The 21,415-nt window shown below is 41.2% G+C and overlaps 1 protein-coding gene and 1 long non-coding RNA gene across 4 annotated transcripts in view; one reads left to right on the plus strand and one right to left on the minus strand.

Moving 5' to 3' along the window:
- LOC117396811 (astrotactin-2-like) overlaps positions 1–21,415 on the minus strand; it is a 559,949-nt gene that overhangs the window by 416,561 nt on the left and 121,973 nt on the right. For all 3 annotated transcript variants that reach the window (XM_059005718.1, XM_059005716.1, XM_059005717.1), the window contains exon 3: positions 6,023–6,386. In XM_059005718.1, the coding sequence (XP_058861701.1) occupies positions 6,023–6,386 (364 nt within the window). The remainder of the gene's footprint in view (positions 1–6,022; positions 6,387–21,415) is intronic.
- Positions 908–17,305, plus strand: LOC131702944 (uncharacterized). The gene is made up of 3 exons (XR_009309616.1): positions 908–1,010; positions 16,622–16,808; positions 17,130–17,305. It is a non-coding gene; the product is annotated as an uncharacterized LOC131702944 (long non-coding RNA).

Consider the following 21,415-nt stretch of genomic DNA (forward strand, 5'->3'; position numbering starts at 1 on the left):
TTTCAAATAAGAGCAATTACCAAAAACATGAATATGGTTACTTTAAGAGTAATAAAGGTAGCTGTGTGACTGTTAAGTGCATGTGATATTAACCAGTGTGATAGTAACTTAAGTGCCATAACCAGGAGCTGGTCCCATTCTCACTCATGTTAAATGCACAATATTAGTATGACAAAAGCATGTAAAACACAGTTTCAAACGTTTCGAAAGGCTCAATATCAGACTGGCACAACTGCGTCATGCCCCCTAGTGGTGAGAGGGTGGGAGGTGGAGCTCTGTGTGTACTGTCTCCCATTCGGCTTCACATCAGATCAGTTCATGACAACGCAATATATTATACAGCAACATATTCCGGATGTACAAAAGCAAATAGTCCATAACTAATGTGGACTTGCAGTTGTTGCTATGTAATTGCTGAAATATTGAAAGGAAATTAGAAAGAGCTGTGAGGTAGAAATTAATAATTGACTATTTTTCAAGACTGCTGGTTTCTACAATAAATAAATAAATGTACATGTACATATAGTCAACTCTCAGTAATATGAATTTCAAGAGACCAGCAAAATTAATTGTCTTATCAGTAATTCTGTCAGTTTTTATTGTACAGTAGCACTGAAATCAATTCTCAACTATAGTACTGTGGCAGGGAACTGCCCCTGTAAAATATAATTGTGTTTAATTATGAATATGATTTGGTGGGATTTGTTTTGATTTTCTTAAGATAAAAATTTGTAACGTTTGTAAATAATAATGTGTTTAATTTGTTTAATTGGATGGCAGGGCTGGGAGGTTAGACCAGGGGTGAATTGAACAATTGACAATCAATTAACCCTGGTCACCTGCCTCTAAAAAGAGGCTGAAAAGCCAGTTTCTTGGGTATTCTTTTGTTTGCTTGTTTGGTCTGTGCTTTGCAAGCCTGGACGTGAAGGAGGAGAACCCTCACGACTGAGTGTGGAAGCAGGGTGGGCGAAGGACCACTGCAGGTGTAACCGGGATCCTTGAGACCACAGGTAGGGTTACGTTAGGGGATGTAGTAATCCTACCAAAGTGTATTTAGTTTATGCAGGGAGAAGGTTTCTGAAGCGGGGCCTTGCTTTTAGTGGAAGTAGCGCTTTTATTTTTACCTTTTATTTTCTAGTTGTTTTTGTTCAGTGTTTTGTTTTGCATTTTTTGGTAGTCATGTACACTTGTATATATTGCCTCCTGCACTAGGGCTGCTATTGCCGGTACCCTCGTGGTGGCCACCAACCACTGCATCTGCTTGCAATAATTGTAATGAATAAAACCTGGCTGCCTGAGCGGCGTTTCAAATACAAACCCCCTGTGTCTCTCACGTTCTCTCAGCGGATACCCACACCATAACATTACACCCGTTACAAATACAATGAAAAGTAATACACATGTAGACGTACTGTGCATTTTATTGAACATACAGCTGCAAGTGAACTTGTAAAAAGTATACATTGCAAATGAACTGCACTTGAAACCTGCATGTCCCGTTCTGATCACAGGCATTTTTAAACTACGAAAGCAAGACGTCCTCAACATCAGGGTACTGAGCAAAGTGGAAATGCTGACGACCTGCATCCACGATTAGATTTTCATAGGCCTGTATGATTGTACCCTGGTTTTTCAGAATGGTTGACAAAGTGTTTGTGGGAATGTTAAAATCTGTAGCAATGTCTTTTTTTTTCTTAGATGGTGGTATATTATCCTCCACTTTCAACACCTCCAGTTTTGTCTGCAACGATAACGCATGTTTTTTGGCAGCTCTAAATGCATCATAGGATCAACAGTCCCAAAACAACACTGAAATACAGTGCAGAGGCTCAAATCTGGATGCAAGTTATTAGAAATGTCCCAATATCCTCTGCGCTCAGCTGTTCAAACTATTATTAAAAAAACATCCCTGGGGGTGGCTCCAAAATAATTTGTATTATAACAAGTAATTCACAAGAAGCAACTGCTAAATTTGGCCGTATCAGGAATTGTGTTTCATCCGAGTTCATTTTAACGAGAATTGATTGTATATAAATATTGCAATGCTTCCTGCCAACTTGAATTTACAACATAATCTAGTGATCACAGTGACAAGAAAGTAGCACATTTTCAATTAGTGTGACACAGAAGGCTCATTTGTTATCTTCTTACAACTGCCAGTCAGTTTAAGCACCCTTGTAGGGAAAATAGAAAACTTTCTGAACATTTCTAAGAACGAGGGTTCATGTTCAACTACATCACTATATGCACAAACTGCAGCACTTGTTAAAATAATACAATAAATAATAATTGATTGAGTGATTTAAGAAACCATTTACTGGTTTGATTTGCATATCAGCTACGCAAAACAAACATATCAAAATAAAATGTTCTTTTAACAATTCGGAACACAAGCTGTATTTATGTAGTTTGATACATTCTAAAGCAATATTTCTTCACAGAAAAAAGTTGAAATCCTTTGTTTTGACTGCAAGTTGCTGCATCCTGTTTGGAGGACAGTCATGTTTGACGTGTTCCTGTAATCAGACCGGTGACATTTGAACACATAGAAAATGGAGCTTCATCATCACTGTGGGGAGGACAACACCACGAAATTGATCGTTTTTCGGCTTCAGTCTTTATAGTGGTGTCATGAAAGCATCTGAAGGGCTATATTTGCAGAATTAACAGTTACATTTAGACTTAGCTTTTGTGCTTAACAAAATTAGAGTAAGCTGTTATAACAATACAGTCAAAGAGAAAATAGAAATGACAGGAAGATGCCAGTTAAAATGCTGCAGAAAATTACAAAGTAGCCTGTCCTCAAATGGGGACAATTGCACTTAATGGGTTCATGTAACAGTCCTGTGCAAAGGGACATTAATAGCACAATGACAGCTACAATGCTATGAGCCTTTGGTGGAATGGACCTTAGGGGTTCATCTCTTGAGATGGCAGGAACAAGTATTCAATGAAAGCAAAGGCAGCAGAGCAGTTGGTCAGTGTTGAACATCCTGTTGCACTGAAATTATCCACAGGCTTTTCTGAATGCTCTGTACTGGACCAGAAGCTCATAACTTTTCCTTCGGTTAGTGAATTGTTGTTCCAGCTTTTGTAGCTGGAAATGTGTGCTACCCAGTGCATACTGCTAAAGGTGATTGTCAGGTGCTGTAATGGTTTATTTTTTAAATTACTTGTCTGCTTGAGAACGCCCCATCCATTGTTTAAATGTTGCCGTTCAGTTTCCTGTTGGTGATTTACACATTTATAAGAATCGTAAGCATGGCAGTCTACACAATTACAAAGACATTCCGTTAACCTCCTAGAAGAGGCCAAGAGATTTCAAGTGTAATCTGAGGCACTGAGGCTGAGGGAGGCGTGCTCGTCTGTCCAGAGGAGACCACAGATGTGCACATCACTTTCCTTTACTACATCTTAAAAAACACCACATTCGGGAGCAGAGTTAACTACTCTGCACTACAAGCCCTCAGGTTGAAAATAAAATGGGTACTGCCAAGAGCACAAACCCATGGAGAGTTAGCAAGTGCACCCAAGCTAGGAAGAGTTTTACAATATTCTCTGCTGATTACCACAGAGAATAAAAGGTTCTTCTGCACTGACGGGCAGAAGCAAAGGTATTCCACCCACCGCAAAGAGTAATAATGAAAATGTAAAGCAAATCAGGAGGTTACCACTAGTGAACACAATGCAGAGAACAGAGCACACAATTCAAGTGCGGTGAAGTGGTCTTCAGTCCCTTAAGACTTCAGGCAATATTAATGCACTGTAGAAAATGATTTTTTGCATTTGCTTTTCTTTCCCCAATAGCAGTAACCTACTAAAATGTTTGCATAATGACACTGTACATGATTCAAATTCTTATATATATATATATATATATATATATATATATATATATATATATATATATATATATATTTAAAAGACTAACGGTTTCCTATTTACAGTATTTAACAAAATATTTGACAAAATTACAAACTGACTAAAAAAAATAAATAACTGAGATGTAAACGACATCTTCTATTTAAAAAAAAACTAAATCAGCACATCCGTTTTTTTTGTTTTTTTGTGTGTGTTTGAAACCAACGTTTCAGTGCTTGGCCACCTTTATCAATCAAATAAAAATAAAACCGGCCGATGTTTCTTTTTAACAAGTTACTTAAGTCCATTATTTATTATATAGTCTTGCTGGTGTGCCACTGTGGCCTGAAATCCTATCTGTGACAAGAACCTTTACTTTGCTTTTCATTGTCACATTGCCTTGTCTTTCATATTTTTCCCCAGGACAAGAAGCCCACTTGTTTTCTGTAGGTAACAATATCAGCAGTTTTTATGAAGTCTATTTCTGAAAGCTTGTCCTGGGGAATGCCTGGATTGGATTCTCTGTTCTTTAAACTGTTCTGCAATGATACAAGTGGGTTCAAATGAAGAAATGCATGATTGGAGTGGATACCCTTCCAAAGCATTGTGTAGAACCTGAAGAAGAGGGCTTTACCATCTGGTAAGGCTGCCTCGTGCAGTTTAAACGTCCTGCATTTAAACAAGTGCATTCAGCATATCAAGAAGGGCCTTGTCAGATGTTAAAGCCCTCTTATGAGGGGTTCTATTGCTATTAGAAAATGGCCGCACTAAAATTACAATTAAAATGACATTTAAAGTTTTTCTGTTTGGGTTTTTTTTTGTGATTTTATGCAGCACTAGTTTTAGTTGCTAATTAATACAAATGTCTTCCTCAATATTCCATGAGTCATGTAGTTTTGCTCAGAATTCCATGTGTGTTCTTGTAGTTTTCAGGCTTCATTGTCCCATGGAATAGTTCATTCTGAGGCCTTTATAATAATAAAATGGAGTTCCTTGGTATGTGTAGGTGTGTGTATATATATATATATATATATATATATATATATATATATATATATATATATATAGAGTATATTTTAACCCAAGGTCCTGTTCAGTATCAACATTTAAGCATAAAACACCTAAAAGAATAAAAGCACTGGTAACATTGTATTTTTTTAATTAGGATTTGAGTGCAGAATTGTGTGTTTGTCTACTCTTCAGTTATTAAAGCTGCTAAGTTGTAAAACAAAGTTTTAGTAATTTAAAATATTGAGTAGCCTACATGCGTTAATGCTGATTGTGCTGTTTGTTCAGCTTTTTCACAGCGTGTTCAGAGAGTTTATTCAAAGCCTCCTGTTAAAGAAGAGAGCACAGTGTCTGTTGTTATCATGATATGGGAAAGTAGAGTTGCTGAAAGTAATCCTAAATTATTCAATCTGAAGGTGGTTAGATAATGGCTTTTACCTGTTATTCAACAGTTTGTCCTTTTCAGTAATACATAAATAAATCAATAAACAATGTAGAATTTCTGCAGAATCAATTTCACCTAAACCCTTTTATTATTTTATATAATTTTGGAGGGTATACAAACTTCACTGAATCTATTTTCAGAATCAATATTTGTGACTAAAACTAAAACCGTTCTGTCAGCGGAGCTTTAAAGCCCCCGATAATAAATCATAGACCTTCAGGGGTGACTGAAAAATGTAGAACCGTTCTGGTCTATGTGACCAGACCAATCAATATGTGAGAAGCAGCTGACTGCCTCTTAACTAATTCTGTTTTTTGGTATTGATCGCTTTCTTAACTCACTGAAAACGTCTTGACATAGGGAAATTGAACACACTTTTTAAGATGCAATTTAAAACCACGTCACCCTATACGGTATAGTATTCTTTTTAACAATATCACATATGGGTAAAATAGCGGGGCAACAAGAAATACAGAGTGGCCAAAAAAATTGACAGCTTGTTCATATACGTTTTTATTTTTTTCTGTTAAATCTCAAATCCATTGCTATGGCTCCCACCGTAAAAAATCTATTATCAGAAACAAAGTCAAGTAAGCAAACGTTTCGACAAGTGCCTCCTTCAGTGTGCTGCTATCCATCAGCCTTCCTCGCTATCTAAAGTGCTATTCATGCCCACCCGTATTTGAAGAGATGTTAAACATGGCAAACCTCTAGTCTGGAAGCAGGGTTTCTCGTCCTCTCCTTTGCCCAGGCTGTCCAGGGTGCGAGTCACTTGGCTGCCGAAGTCGTCCTCTCGCCGGTGGGGCTCCTCTTCCTCGTAGTCGTAGTCGTCGAGGATGGGGGTCTCGCGGATCGGCACCCCGATGACGGAGTCGTGTGCCTGGATGCGGGAGCTGCGGAAGCTGTCCCGGGCCTGGGGTCCCAGCAGCACCGAGGGGATGTAGTGGATCTCGTGGGCAGCCTCTGTGCTGGCACTCTTCTGAGGGACACGCCTCCTCTTGCAGCACCACCGCCGGGCGTACAGGACCATGGTGAAGACCAGGATGAGCAGCAGCAGTGCAATGAGACCGCCCTGTCAAATAAGAACCCTTTATATTTAAAACATTCACTTAGTCAAAAAAGTATCCACGCAAGTTAATGGCAATAAAAGTTTTGCGTCACCTTATAGAATGAATATATATATATTCACAGTCGACTGAAACCTGCTCAATAATGTTACGTTAACATATTGAATTACATACCGCTTTGTAGTTTTCCATATACTCGATGGAACTAACAACTGACAAAAGTTGAAAAATGTGACATTTTAAAATCGAACATGAAATACTGGGTAACACTTTAGTTTAGCGATCGGTTATAAGTGGTTATAAACAATAACAAAAACAAAACAATGGCAAAAGTGTATAATAACTGTATTGCAAAAACAAAGTAACCTCATACAGTTGGTGAGAGAGACATATAAAGACAGACAGACCTGAAAAGACAGACAGACTATATCCGTTATACTTATAAGCGATTATAAACAACAGCACAAAAAACATGACAAAAGTGTATAATAATAAACGTATTCTAATTATATTATATAATTGTTAATAGCATAATTAATAACATGTTTATAGATTGTTTATAATCACTTATAGCGACTCCCTAAAGTAAAGTGTTACCAAATACTGCACTACTATCATGGCTTCTGGTAGACCTTTGCGATGTCATTGTGTAGTTTCTTTGATTACACTATGTTAAATAAAATATCTAAATTATGTTCATATAGCTATTAAAAAAAAAAAAAGAAAAAAATATGTCTCGATCCTAGAATTCAGTACCTGCTGTAAACACCAGGAAAATGTGGGTTGGGATATCCAGTCAATTGCTGTCACAGTGTCTGAAATGACCCAGATGCTAAATAATGTAGTGTGTCCAGCCTAGACCTGGCACTGCATGACTGCTATCTGTAAGAGCTCTAGATCAGATATGACTAGACCTGGCACTGCATGACTGCTATCTGTAAGAGGCTCTAGATCGATATGACTAGACCTGGCACTGCATGACTGTTATCTGTAAGAGGCTCTAGATCAGATATGACAAGACCTGGCACTGCATGACTGCTATCTGTAAGAGCTCTAGATCAGATATGACTAGACCTGGCACTGCATGACTGCTATCTGTAAGAGCTCTAGATCAGATTTGATCTCCTCATATAAGTAGGGCTCTGGAAAGTTCACTGTGGTTTTTAAAGAAATTCACGAATGACAATAAAAAAAAACAACACATTTCAGAGTGTCACAAAACCACCATTTTATATAAAAAAATAAAATAAATACAAAACTAAAAAACTGATTTAAGTTGCCGAAAATGTGTTAATCATTGATAGTTCATCAAGAACATCACCCAAAAACCAAGGCTGAAACATTTTAACATGTAGCCTAGCTACTGAGTCAACACTTTAAAATGTACATTGTAACTCAATTCGTTATTGAAACAATCTTTAAAAATGTAACAAACTTTTGTTTAAAATGGTCTGTGTTGGTTGCAAAAAAAAAGTAACAAGTAACATATTCAGCAACATTTTTGAGTTTTGTAAACCTTTAAAACTTATGTTGACATGTTAACTACAATGACCGTGTAATTCCCACAGACTATTTTGCTGCCTTTAATCCCAAAATATTAAGCACGGGAGAAACGTTAACGGGAAATCTTAAATGATAAAACCAAAGCTTTTGTGTTTTTCTTTATACACACTGTACATCTCTAGTAGTATGTAGAAATAATTTTTTATGAAGTTGTAAAACCACAGATACCGTCTAATTATTAGTAAATGATATAACATCATATATGCTACTGGAGCCTAAGCATAGATGTAAACAGCTGGTGTTTCTCCCTCTGTTACACTGTCTATTATTACAAAGGCAGACGCAGAGTTGAAATCAATGCCATTCTCCACAAGCATCTTAATGATATCCTGACCTACTGCTGCCGCCTGGTTAGTCAAGATGCAGTGTATCTACTAAGTAAGCAGTAACTTCCTCTGAATTAGCAGCTGTAAAGTTCTGTGGGATGAAAATAATGTACAAAACACAGTTGCCTTGATCATCAGTGTCCTCGTCACATGCAACGCAAACAGACTCGGAATCGGTCATTTTTCCATGTAGATATTCTTCCTGTGCTGCATACAAAGATGCTCTCGTCTGAGTGTGTCACTGTTAGGGATTCCACAATTCGGGATTTTTTTAATTAAAAAACTTCATAATATTTCATTGACCAGCCGTTACATCGGTATGTTCGCAGTACTAAAGGCTTCCACTAATTCAAGCGTGTTGACATTACGAGTCTCTCCTCTTTCTGTGCTCTTTTTAAACAGTCCTGTGATTGTGTGCGGCTTGTTCAGTAATTGTTTAGCCTGACCTGCAAGTTTGGTTTTCTTTTTTGTGTACTGCGCTGTCAAGAGGCTTCTCAATAGTACCTTTTCTTACATGATCCAAAGACACATTACAAGTTGAGCAAAACAGAATCCCACCATCTGCATGCAAAGTCTCCTTTTTGTAGTTCTGAACGCAGTATTCTGTCATAAATAATTTATCTTTTTTTTGTCAGCTGTCTGCATTTTTAATGTTAATCACACACTGCAAGCTAATACATCAACAAAATCTAAAACAACCATTTTAAACTTCCCACCTCTGACTCGCGTGTTACGTCATTGTACGGTATGAGGAATCCACCAATCATGAAGCCGGTATTTCTTTGACCCCATAGTTTGCAATAGTAACCAAATGCACGGCATTGAGCCGGACCGTGTGTAGCTACTATAGCGCTGCTTCTACTTGATAAAAGTATGACATGAACAGGGGGGGGTGAAGAGGAATGTAAAATACTGTAAGGAAAATATAATGCGTATTTTTCACGGTATGCACGAAAAATATGCATTTTATTTTACACGATTTCTGTGAAATTCGTGATATCGTGAATTTTCCAGGGCCCTACATATGAGGCTAGTATGATCTGTGCTCAATCTGTATCTAGTTATTACCTCCTCCTCACACAGCCCTAGTAATGTCCCCCTGACTGTTCTGCTGGTTCTGTGACACCGCCTGGTTTCAATAAGCAGTACTTTTAACACGTGCTGAGGCACCTAGTAAAGTTAGTGCCCTTAAGTGAATATGGTTTGCATATCAAATACCTCCCTTGCAGTATTTTTGTGGCATAATTTGGTAACATTTCCACTCAATAACATTATTAATTATCTTTAAATGACTTTTTCTACACCCTTTTTTTCCACGCGCTAGGTTGCTTGCTGTGTTCACTAGTGAGTGAACACAGCAGGTTCTGAGACCACAGGGATGTCAGTGGTCAAAAGGAAACATGAAGCTCTTTCTAGTTTGTGTTTACTATTTGAATAAGGATTCATTCATGACTAACATATTCTTCCGGGCTACACAACTCTTTGTAACAACAAACTTGCAATAGTATGTTGGCTCCTATGTTCCCCTCATTAATAGGGTTACCAGATTCTCAGAACGAAAAACTGGGACTTGTTTATCTTCGTCTTCAATTCATTGACGGCGTAGCAACTCTGAAGAACTGTACAGTCATTGGGTGTGTTTATTGTATGTTTATAAGTATTTGGTGGCTGCCTCTGATCAAGTTGAGAGTATATTCCTGGAGCACTATCAACTTGATTACAGGGAGTCACCAAACACTTACAAACATGCACTAAACAACTCATTGTTTTCTTGCCATTGTCATCTTACCAAAACATGTTAAATGTACAAAAAGACAAGTTAGAAAAAAATAGATCAGCTACTACCATTTAAACATGTGCTAATGTAACTAGAACAGCAGTACCGAAAACAATTTTACTGACAGGGACAAAAATTGAAGGCTGAAAGCTGGGACAATCCCGTTTTCCTGTGATGTCTGGGAACCCTATTCATTAATAACTGAGCTGGATTATTCCTGTGAGCCAAGCTGAATTAGGGAGTGCCTATGTCATGGAAGCGGACTTCCAGAAAGATACTAAAATGATTCTGTTTTCATTTCAAATCAATACAACAATGCATTAGCCCCAGGGGTTTGCCAAGCTGTGTATTGCTGTGTATAATATTCAGTTTTCAATTTCCATCTTTATGATCCATTTTTTTACTGTTGCCATCAAATACAAAGGGGACATCTGTTTACTCAGGATACAACGGTCCCTTTATAATAGGAGTGAATCATGCTCTGTAAATAAAATAACTGCAGTCATTATTATCCTTGCCTTCTTTGAAGACATACTCCCATTCTAGGATGAGGACATTATCATAATGATTCAGTCTCGCTGTTCAGTTTTGCCTGTTTTATACATGCAGGAGTATGTATTCCAGCTTTGAGATGGTTGTCAAACCTCCTCAGTGCACTTTCAAAAAAAAGAAATACAAAGATGAGCATTTCTTCTTTCATATTTGAAAAGGTTCCACTGCACGGAATGTTTGTATATATAGACTACCTGGCCATTTTATTAGGACCCAGTTGGATTCGGCATCGCCCTGCTGTGGGGCGTATTCTCTGGAAGGCTGCATGAATGCTGTAGTGTACTTAGGCATCGTTGTGGATCAAGTCCACCCAACAATGCTGCACTTGTACCCTGATGGCGACGGAGACGAGGAGACATCCACCCGTCCATCCACAGAGTCAGCATGTTGTGAGAATGGCTTGAGTAACATGCCATGGACAGCAGGCATCTTCCATGGCTACCTCAATCCTCGGATCTCTGGGATGAACTTGAACATTCATCATCACAATCCTCTGCCTCTTTCTCTCGATTTCAGGACTGCTCAGTCCCTGACCACCTTTCGGCACTTCCTCAAGACACACCTGTTCAGACAGCATCTGTAAACCTCACAGCTCTCAACTATACTGGACTATATTGCACACAGCTGTATCTGTACTTGCATCATCTTGTACTTGCATTCAACTGCTCCACACCTTGCTGTATTATTTGAATATACTGAATTATATTTTCTGTATCTTGTATTTGGTTTTACTCAAAGGTAACCGTATTCACGTTATTTGTAATTGTGATATTTTGTAATGTGATACTTTATAATGTGATACTTTGTAACAACTGTAAGTCGCCCTGGATAAGGGCGTCTGCTAAGAAATAAATAATAATAATAATAATAATAATAATAATAATAATAATAATCTGTACTCACTTCATCTTGTATGCAAAGTAGCCCCCAGGGTGTTATTAATCAACCTTTTTTGAATACCACCTTGTGGCAATGTGCCCCGTCCCTGTGTGCATTTGTGTGTTGCGTGCGTGTGTTAATGTTGGTGTATAGTCATTGGTACACGGGATATAAACGGGTCTGTGTTTCACGTGTATTTAAAAAGTGTATATTTGTATTTAGGCACGGGATTGCACATCACGCACGTGCATTTAAAATATAATATGTGAGCACGGGGTTGCACAGAATTAATTCACGTGCTGGGATTCAAGTGAATGATTAATTAGTAATTGAATCCCAGCACAACAGTATATATAGATGCACATTTTCACTCAGTCGTGGTTAGGTGTTCGGTGAGTGGAGAACGGGATTGGAGCGGAGGTAAATGTTAATGAAAAGAGTAAGAATTAGTAGTTGTTTTCACTCACCGTGTTTGTCTGTTTGTCTGTCCGTGCACCGTTTGTTTAGTGGTAGTCCGTTTTGTTTATATGTTTCTTTTGGCTACAAGTGCCGTGTCCAGTGTTTTTGTGTTTCAAACCTTTTATTTTCTGTCTGTTTATTAAATGCTGAGCGCGATCACGCGCTCAGCCTAACCAAAATCCAAGTCTCTGTGTTTGTTGTGTTCCTGTTTCTGGTCTGACGCCACCCACTCCGGCCGTCTTTGTGACACGTGGTGTCCTGCGTGGGATCGACAGCGCCTCCAGGACTCAGGCCAGAGCAGGAACCGCATGTTTTGGAAAAAAAAAAGTGTTGGATTACAAAAAAAAAAAATATATATATATATATATATAAATAAATAAAATGGGATGGAAGGAGGATAAAGAGGTGAAGGACAGGGAGGAGGAGTGCCGCCTAAGGGCCAGACATCCACGGCGATCTAACAAGCCAACGCCGGGGTGCCTCCTCTGCGACCAGGATCATCTGTTCGCCAACTGTCCCTTCCGCAGTTATGAGGAGGAGCCTGAGCGTCCACAGCCCAAGTGGGAGGAGCCTGAGCGTCCACAGCCCAAGTGGGAGGAGCCTGAGCGTCCACAGCCCAAGTGGGAGGAGCCTGAGCGTCCACAGCCCAAGTGGGAGGAGCCTGAGCGTCCACAGCCCAAGTGGGAGAAGCCTGAGCGTCCTACGCCCGAGTGGGAGGAGCCTGAGCGTCCTACGCCCGAGTGGGAGGAGCCTGAGCGTCCTACGCCCGAGTGGGAGGAGCCCGAGCGTCCTACGCCTGAGTGGGAGGAGCCCAAACGTCCTACGCCTGAGTGGGAGGAGCCCGAACGTCCTACGCCTGAGTGGGAGGAGCCCGAACGTCCTACGCCTGAGTGGGGGGAGCCCGAGCGTCCACAGCCCAAGAGGGGGGAGTCGGTGCGTCCACAGCCCAAAAGGGAGGAGTCGGTGCGTCCACAGCCCAAAAGGGAGGAGTCGGTGCGTCCACAGCCCAAAGAGAGGAAAGTCGGGGCTTCCATAACCCTAGGAACCAAGCTGCCAGCAGAGGGAGAATGCCTGCTGGTCCCACCTCCACCAGCAGAGGAAGAATGCCTGCTGGTTTCCCCTTCCGAGGCAGAGCCGCACCAGTCCCCTGCAAGAGAGGCAGAGCAGCACCAGTCCCCTGAAAAAGGGGGAGACGACATGCTGCTCCCACCTCCGTCGCCAGGAGACTACACGCTGCTCCCACCTTCACCGGCAGGAGCAGAGCAGCCGGAGCTGTCTCTGCCTCCGCCACCTCCACCGGCAGGAGCAGAGCAGCAGGAGCTGCCTCTGCCTCCGCCACCTCCACCGGCAGGAGCAGAGCAGCAGGAGCTGCCTCTGCCTCCGCCATGTCCACCAGCAGAGGGTGAATGCCTGCTGGGTCCCTGTCGACCAGCAGAGGGTGAATGCCTGCTGGTATCACTTCCCCCACCAGCAGAGGATGAATGCCTGCTGGTATCACTTCCCCCACCAGCAGAGGATGAATGCCTGCTGGTATCACTTTCCCCACCATCACGAGGAGAGGAGCGGGAGCTGCCTCTGCCTCCATCACCATCAGGGGGAGAGAAGCAGGAGCTGCCTCTCCCTTCACCAGAAAGACCAGGGCGTGAAGCTGGCGGCCCTCCGCAGCCCTTGCATAGGCTGCTGAGGGAAGCATGGGTAAGAATCGCCTGGTCGCAGAGGCCGAGAAGAGGGCCAACACCCGCATCCCGGCTGGTCCTGACTCCCTGCCACGCTTCACCCTCGCCTGGGGCTGCCAGCCGTGCCGCATCGCCTGGGGCTGCTAGTTGCTCCGCATCATGGCAGGAAGTACTGTGGCCGGAACCCCACCAAGGGGAGCTGTCGGCCACGAAGAAAGTGGGGGAGGTCAGGAGACCTGCTCCCACTGCAGCAGTTTCGCTGCCGGAGATCGTGGGGGAGGTCCGGAGACCTGCTCCCACTGCAGCAGTTTCGCTGCCGGAGATCGTGGGGGAGGTCCGGAGACCTGCTCCCACTGCAGCAGTTTCGCTGCCGGAGATCGTGGGGGAGGTCCAGAGACCTGCTCCCACTGCAGCTTCTTCGCTGCCGGCAGTACTGTGGTCGGAGCCCCACCAAAGGGAGCTACCGGCTACAAAGAAGGGGGACGAGGTCTGGAGACCACTTTCCCCAGCAGCAGTTTCGCTGCAGGAGTTCTTGTGGCCGGAGCCCCACAGGAGGGAGCTGCCGGCTACGAAGAAGGGGGAGGTCGGGGGACCACCTGCCCCCGCAGCTTTTTCGCTGCAGGACTGGACCGGCATGCTGTCAGCCGTGCCACTACCGGCAGGGGTGCTGACAGCATTGCCAGCATTGGGCCCACTGAAGCCTCCCTTCCCAGCCCGAGACTTTGTCCTGGACTGCTGGATTTTTAAGGGGGGAGGTGGCCGTTGAGGCCATGTGTGCTGCGCACAAGGGGGGGTATATGTGGCAATGTGCCCCGTCCCTGTGTGCATTTGTGTGTTGCGTGCGTGTGTTAATGTTGGTGTATAGTCATTGGTACACGGGATATAAACGGGTCTGTGTTTCACGTGTATTTAAAAAGTGTATATTTGTATTTAGGCACGGGATTGCACATCACGCACGTGCATTTAAAATATAATATGTGAGCACGGGGTTGCACAGAATTAATTCACGTGCTGGGATTCAAGTGAATGATTAATTAGTAATTGAATCCCAGCACAACAGTATATATAGATGCACATTTTCACTCAGTCGTGGTTAGGTGTTCGGTGAGTGGAGAACGGGATTGGAGCGGAGGTAAATGTTAATGAAAAGAGTAAGAATTAGTAGTTGTTTTCACTCACCGTGTTTGTCTGTTTGTCTGTCCGTGCACCGTTTGTTTAGTGGTAGTCCGTTTTGTTTATATGTTTCTTTTGGCTACAAGTGCCGTGTCCAGTGTTTTTGTGTTTCAAACCTTTTATTTTCTGTCTGTTTATTAAATGCTGAGCGCGATCACGCGCTCAGCCTAACCAAAATCCAAGTCTCTGTGTTTGTTGTGTTCCTGTTTCTGGTCTGACGCCACCCACTCCGGCCGTCTTTGTGACACACCTTCATTAAATTTGTCCTTCGAAACAAATCCAGACCAAAGTATTACTAATGTACTTCTAAGTGCTCATAAATCTTAATAACACGGGGAACATAATAAATACATTTCAGAAGGAAAAAGGCATTCATCACAATTTAAAAACTCTGTGACTGTGACGCAATAAGCACTTAAGGAAACTTCCCACTTTATCTAATAGAACGTATTACTTGTGGGTAAAGAATCTTGTTGTAAAGTACTTCCCTAAGATTCACACAATCTTTGTCTGCAGAGATACGTGATACCCAATTCTGTGATGTGGGTAAAACACTTCATTTTAAGGGACACTTTTTACACAAACAGTCTACACCATTTCAATAGAGAAGCCAACAAACACATTCAGAGGAGCAGAGGCGGTTATGCATGTAGTCATTAGAAAAGCAATGTTTCCATATTGTTTACCATTAATACTGTAACTTAGCTTTAGGTCTATTAGCTTCCCCCCTAAAGTAGTCTTACAGATTGTTACAGAACAGTGGCTTATACCTACAGGGCAGTGAAGACTGATACAGAACAGTGGCTTATACTGTACCTACAGGGCAGTGAAGACTGATACAGAACAGTGGCTTATACTGTACCTACAGGGCAGTGAAGACTGATACAGAACAGTGGCTTATACTGTACCTACAGGGCAGTGAAGACTGATACAGAACAGTGGCTTATACTGTACCTCCAGGGCAGTGTAGACTGATACAGAACAGTGGCTTATACTGTACCTTCAGGGCAGTGTAGACTGATACAGAACAGTGGCTTATACCTACAGGGCAGTGAAGACTGATACAGAACAGTGGCTTATACTGTACCTCCAGGGCAGTGTAGACTGATACAGAACAGTGGCTTATACTGTACCTTCAGGGCAGTGTAGACTGATACAGAACAGTGGCTTATACCTACAGGGCAGTGAAGACTGATACAGAACAGTGGCTTATACTGTACCTACAGGGCAGTGAAGACTGATACAGAACAGTGGCTTATACCTACAGGGCAGTGTAGACTGATACAGACAGGGCCGGCCTTAGAGTTTGTTCTTTTTTTCTTTCATAATATGCTTTAAGATAAATATAATTGCATCCTGGGCCATACCACCTTGACCATCTATACTTTGCCTGTCAATCAAGTTTTAAACCAGTACCCAAACAATCAACTTTTTTTGTACTTAATATCAATAAAGCAGCAAACTTATTAAATAATAGCCATTTACACTACTAGTAAAAGTAGTTCAAATAGTATATCCCGGGATTTTTATCTGATCTATAAACACTGGATAGCATACGCCACTGTCAGGCTATGGCAGGGGGTGAAGTCAACGGAAGCATGCCCGTGACCATCTTACCACACCCAACAAAGCCAGCCCGCCACAGTTTGTCACTTCATTTTCTTTGATAAAGATGCCTCGCTGTTCGGCCTTTGCATGTAGCAAATTATTGAAATTAAAATGATGTATTTATATATAATATGTATATTTGTATCATGTAAGCATATATAGTTTACTTCATTAAAAAAAAGAAACAAATTCAATGAAATTCAATCATGCCCTCTTTTTTCTTTTAGGTTTCAAGAACATTGAGAGAGACAGCTATGGGTGGCCAGGATGAGGAGACAGTTCAAGCCATCAAACAGGGCAGTGCTGTGTTCTGATCATTCTGAGGAGGCATATTTCAATAAAACCTGACAAACTGTCAGACTGTGACCAGATGCAGTATCAACAACCTTCAACTTTCCTGAGCATCTTCACAAGGTAGATGCTTAATATTGACAAAATACACTTTTTTAAGGAAATCTTTAGTTACATCATCCACACACCCAAACTCCGTTATTACAGAAAAAACAATTTCAACAGATTACAGCAAATAGCTTGTTTTGCAAATATTGATGTTATCATTATGAGTGCATGGATCGTGAGTAAAAGTAAAATATGCTAGCTATCCTTTATCAATCTGAATAATTATAATTCATCCGGTTCTTATTCAAAGGAGCAAAAAGTAGAACAATTATTCAAGTTTTCATGTTTGATTTCTATAATGCAATGAGATTATACTTTATATGTATCTGACTTCAGCAGACTTCACCAGAAAAGGAAGTTAGTGCAGCAGACCATCAGTACAGCACAGCCAGCCCACAGTCAATGAAGAGAAAGCTTCACCAGACCGTGGATGCGCTTCTGGTCTGCAAGAAAAGGTTGAAGCTAGGTCAGCAGCAAACCAGGAGGTTGCAGAAGAAAGTAGAGGCCCTGCAAAACGCTGTAGACTCCATGCAGAGTTCACACATGATCTCAGAACTCCATGCAGAGTTCACCCATGATCTCAGAACTCCATGCAGAGTTCACACATGATCTCAGAACTCCATGCAGAGTTTACCCATGATCTCAGAACTCCATGCAGAGTTCACACATGATCTCAGAACTCCATGCAGAGTTCACACATGATCTCAGAACTCCATGCAGAGTTCACACATGATCTCTGAGTCTTCTCCAAGATCAGGCTGCATCACTCGACCTGGTCATTCACGGACACTGCCACTGGCAAGCTGGGCAGAAAGACACCAGGCAAGCTGATTTTGTTTAAACACCATTAGATTGCAGTCATTTCGTTTTTGAAATGTTGATTAAGATACGTACATATCTGATATATTACTTTTAAATGCAATAGTGTAATTTTTCTGTCCTATTTATATTTCATTTAGTTTTTGAGATGTTGATTAAGATATGTACATATCTGATATATTACTTTTAAATGCAATAGTTCAATGTTTCTGTGCTATTTATATTTCATTTAGTTTTTGAAATGTTGATTAAGATAGGGTTACCATATGGCTCCAGATTAACCGGACGCTTTGAGACAGACCGGGATTTCAAAATTCCCCCTAAATTGAAAGTAATTCACGTATAAATGAGCTCCACCTTTGCTGAGATTAATCCTGCTGTGGTGGAATTGCTTGGGCGGAGCAAACAATTCACACTGATCAGCTGCTTCTGATCAGATCTTAATGAACGAATAGCTAATTTATCGATAGAGCAACGAGATGATGATGAAATTGTATTTGCAGAATAATATGGGCGATTGAATTTTAACAAATAGAAAAAAATAGCGACTGGCTGCAATTCATTCTTGGTATAATACAATTATTTGACGCGCATGCGGGTATTTAAGCACCATTATTAATTGTAGCTAAGGATGGTTCATTTACACCTTCATTTATTTCAATTTAGGGGCAAGTTTGAAATCCCATTCTGTCTCACAGCGTCCGGTTAATCTGGAGCCACATGGTAACCCTAATTAAGATGCATACATATTTGATATATTACTTTTAAATGCAATACTTTAATGTTTCTGTGCTTGTAACAGGGCGAGGAGCTCTGTACATGATTGTTTGTTTATTTTAGAACGGGGTACTCCTCCGCCCCTGTGCAATTTATTATTTTGTATTTGTTTTGTTGTTATTGTTATTGTTATTATTGTTATGATTTGTTTATATGACGGCAAAGCCGTGTGTTTTGTATTGTTTTGTAGCGTGGATGGGAAGCCCCATCCACATTAAAAATCTTGTGGTAATGTGTGGCTGTCGGCTAGCGCGTTGTTAAACTAGCCGGCAGTCACACGTAATTAATAAACTGGTGCAGATTGTGGCCGAGGGGTAATAGAATAATTACTAGCTAGTTAAACCCCTCTGCCACGATATATAAACCTGCAGCGCTCTCAGACAAGGTGGGTATTCAGAAGTGGAGAACGAGAGCGAGAGCAAGAGGGAGGGAGGGAGGGAGGGAGGGAGGGAGGGAGGGAGGGAGAGGTGTGTGAAATAAAAAAGAAGTACGATCAGTGTGATCAGTGAAGGCTACTGCCCAGCCTGATCACAGTATTTTGTGTGTTGTTATTTTGTTTTATTTAAAACCTTTATTTTGCTCTGGGAGCAGTATTTGTTTTGTTATTTTTGTGTTTGTGATTTAAATAAACGGTGCACGGCGCTTCTCTTGCCCTGCAGTCCTGCCTGTGTTTTCCTTCCTGCATTCTGGTCTGGCGTCACCACTCGGTATCCTGTCACAGTGCTATTTATATTTCAGTGCTATTTATATTTCACTTAGTTTTTGAAATGTTCATTAAGATATGTACATTTGATATATTACTTTTAAATGGAATACTGTAATTATTTTCTAATTTTGTTTTAGAATAATTATTTTCTAAATCATCTTAAAATAAATTGCTATTGAAAACTGTTTCTTTCTTTCATAGTCTTTAAGTCTCTTTATGTTTCGAAATATGAAGTAAATGCATAGTTACCTTGTTACTTTCCCGTTAGACCTAAATCTTACATACAATATGCTCAGAGTAAGTTACATTTATTTATGTAGTTAATTATATGACACAATATATGCCTAAAATTATGGGAATTTAATTATTGATAACAGCAAAATTAAGGCATTTAAGATGCAGTAGGATTCCTCTTTGGGATGTATTATTATTATTAATAATCATTTGTAAACTTGGTTGCTTTTCTGCAAGGAGAATCCGCCCCTAACCAACACGTCTTCAGCAAGCGCATAAAAGCTCTGTGTGTTATTCTTCCATGTCGCTTCTTTTGTTTCGGCAGCTTAGTTAAAAACTGGGAAGCCGAAACGGGAGTCGAACGCTTAGAGCCTGGAGGAAGGGCTACTCTCAACCACGGATTCCCTGAGGTACCCCCTAAAAAATTAAAAATATGTGAGTAGGATTTTTTTCCTTACCTGAGTGCTGAGCGGTTCGTATTTAGTTCTGCGGGGTGCGTGGTCGGGCTGGAGAGGCTGGGCTCTTTCCCCCAGCACAGTCATGCTCTGGGGGACGGGCCGTGTCTCAGCTGCTCATTTTCATTATTTTTTTTCAATATTTGGGGGGTAGGTGGTAGTGCGCCACTGTGGGGTGCGTTAATCATTTATCATTATTTTCCATCATGGTTTGGCGGCCTCGTCTTTTTGGGGGGAGGTGGCCCATAGCCACTTCCTGTCTGCGGTACTGGGATGCATGTAACTGTTCATGTTTTTCCAGCTGGTCTCACATAGGCACCCTCCGACCAAATTTATCTTTCACTCGGGACCTGAGCGCCCATCACAGTCATCGGGCTCGAGATCTGCTGAAGCAGTGATCTGTAACAGTGCGGTGGACTACCGACAGTAGTGTGCAGTGACCTGCTAGAGAGAGCAGAAATCTGCTGAAGTGAGTGAAAATAAACTAATTGTGAGATACGAGCAAATTTAAGCTGCATGAAGTGCCTCCTTGGGATTGCAGGAGGTTGTTGCACAATTGTCTGCCAACCAGAATTTTGATAGGACGTCGATGTTGGTCTTTAAGTGTTAAGGCAATTTAGATGGAGCCAAAGATGAGGCTGCTTTCAGGAGAGATGTAGAATGCATTGCTGTGAGGCCTCTGCAAAACCTATTGATTTGGTCAGGAGCAGTCTAGGAGTGTATTGTCCATTGCAAGGTAGGAGACTGGTTTGACTGAAACACTGATAAATCGAAGGACATGGTTTCCGCACCTGACTGGCAGTTCACATCGAATGAAATATTAACCTGATTTGAAAATACATGACTTTCGCAGTGAAAGGATCAGCTAAAATATAGAACTTGTGGTATTAAACTGCCATCTAGACATTATGATTAGAATAAAACTGTTGGCTTTAGAGAATGCTGCAGGGTAGAATATATTGTGATCAATAATCGTAATTGGAATGTTTATCCTAAATGCTATGGTGCTGTATCATGCCAACACCTGAAATCTGGCGATCTTCTATAAAATTGCGGTGAATGAGTGTAGAAAGAGAATGACGGTGGATTGTATTTGGACTGTGGATGCACAGAGTCCGCAGGCACTGGCTCACAAACCGCTGAAAACATGGTTAAAAGAGGTCTAAAATCAGGGTAAGACCGATCGACAAAATGGTTTAGCAGAGTGTGCTTTATGGTACGTGTAGAACATAGCACCCCCATATCTAACTGAGAGCTCCACGATGTAGAATAAAGTATTGCTCCAGCTCTTGATAGCGAAGTTAATGTCTCATGACTTGAGTGTAACATTAATATTTTTACCTTTAATTATTTATTTTCTGATGTTAGGAGAGAGTGACGCCTGATAGAAGGGGCTGCTGAAATCAGAGGCGGCTCGTCAGTACAGGCGTGTGACGCATGGCCTGCTGAGCATCGTCTATCTGACTATGAAGACATTTTGCAGATTCTATATATATCTATTATTAATTAAAACATATATTGAATACATATTTTAGGACAGTTAAGTATGTATATAAGTAAGTTAACATAGGTCCACGAGACGCGACTGCAGTTGATTTAAATGTCATGAATTCGGCGAGTTGAACTTACTC

Source organism: Acipenser ruthenus, chromosome 31 (genome assembly GCF_902713425.1).
Source record: "Acipenser ruthenus chromosome 31, fAciRut3.2 maternal haplotype, whole genome shotgun sequence".
Classification (NCBI taxonomy): domain Eukaryota; kingdom Metazoa; phylum Chordata; class Actinopteri; order Acipenseriformes; family Acipenseridae; genus Acipenser; species Acipenser ruthenus.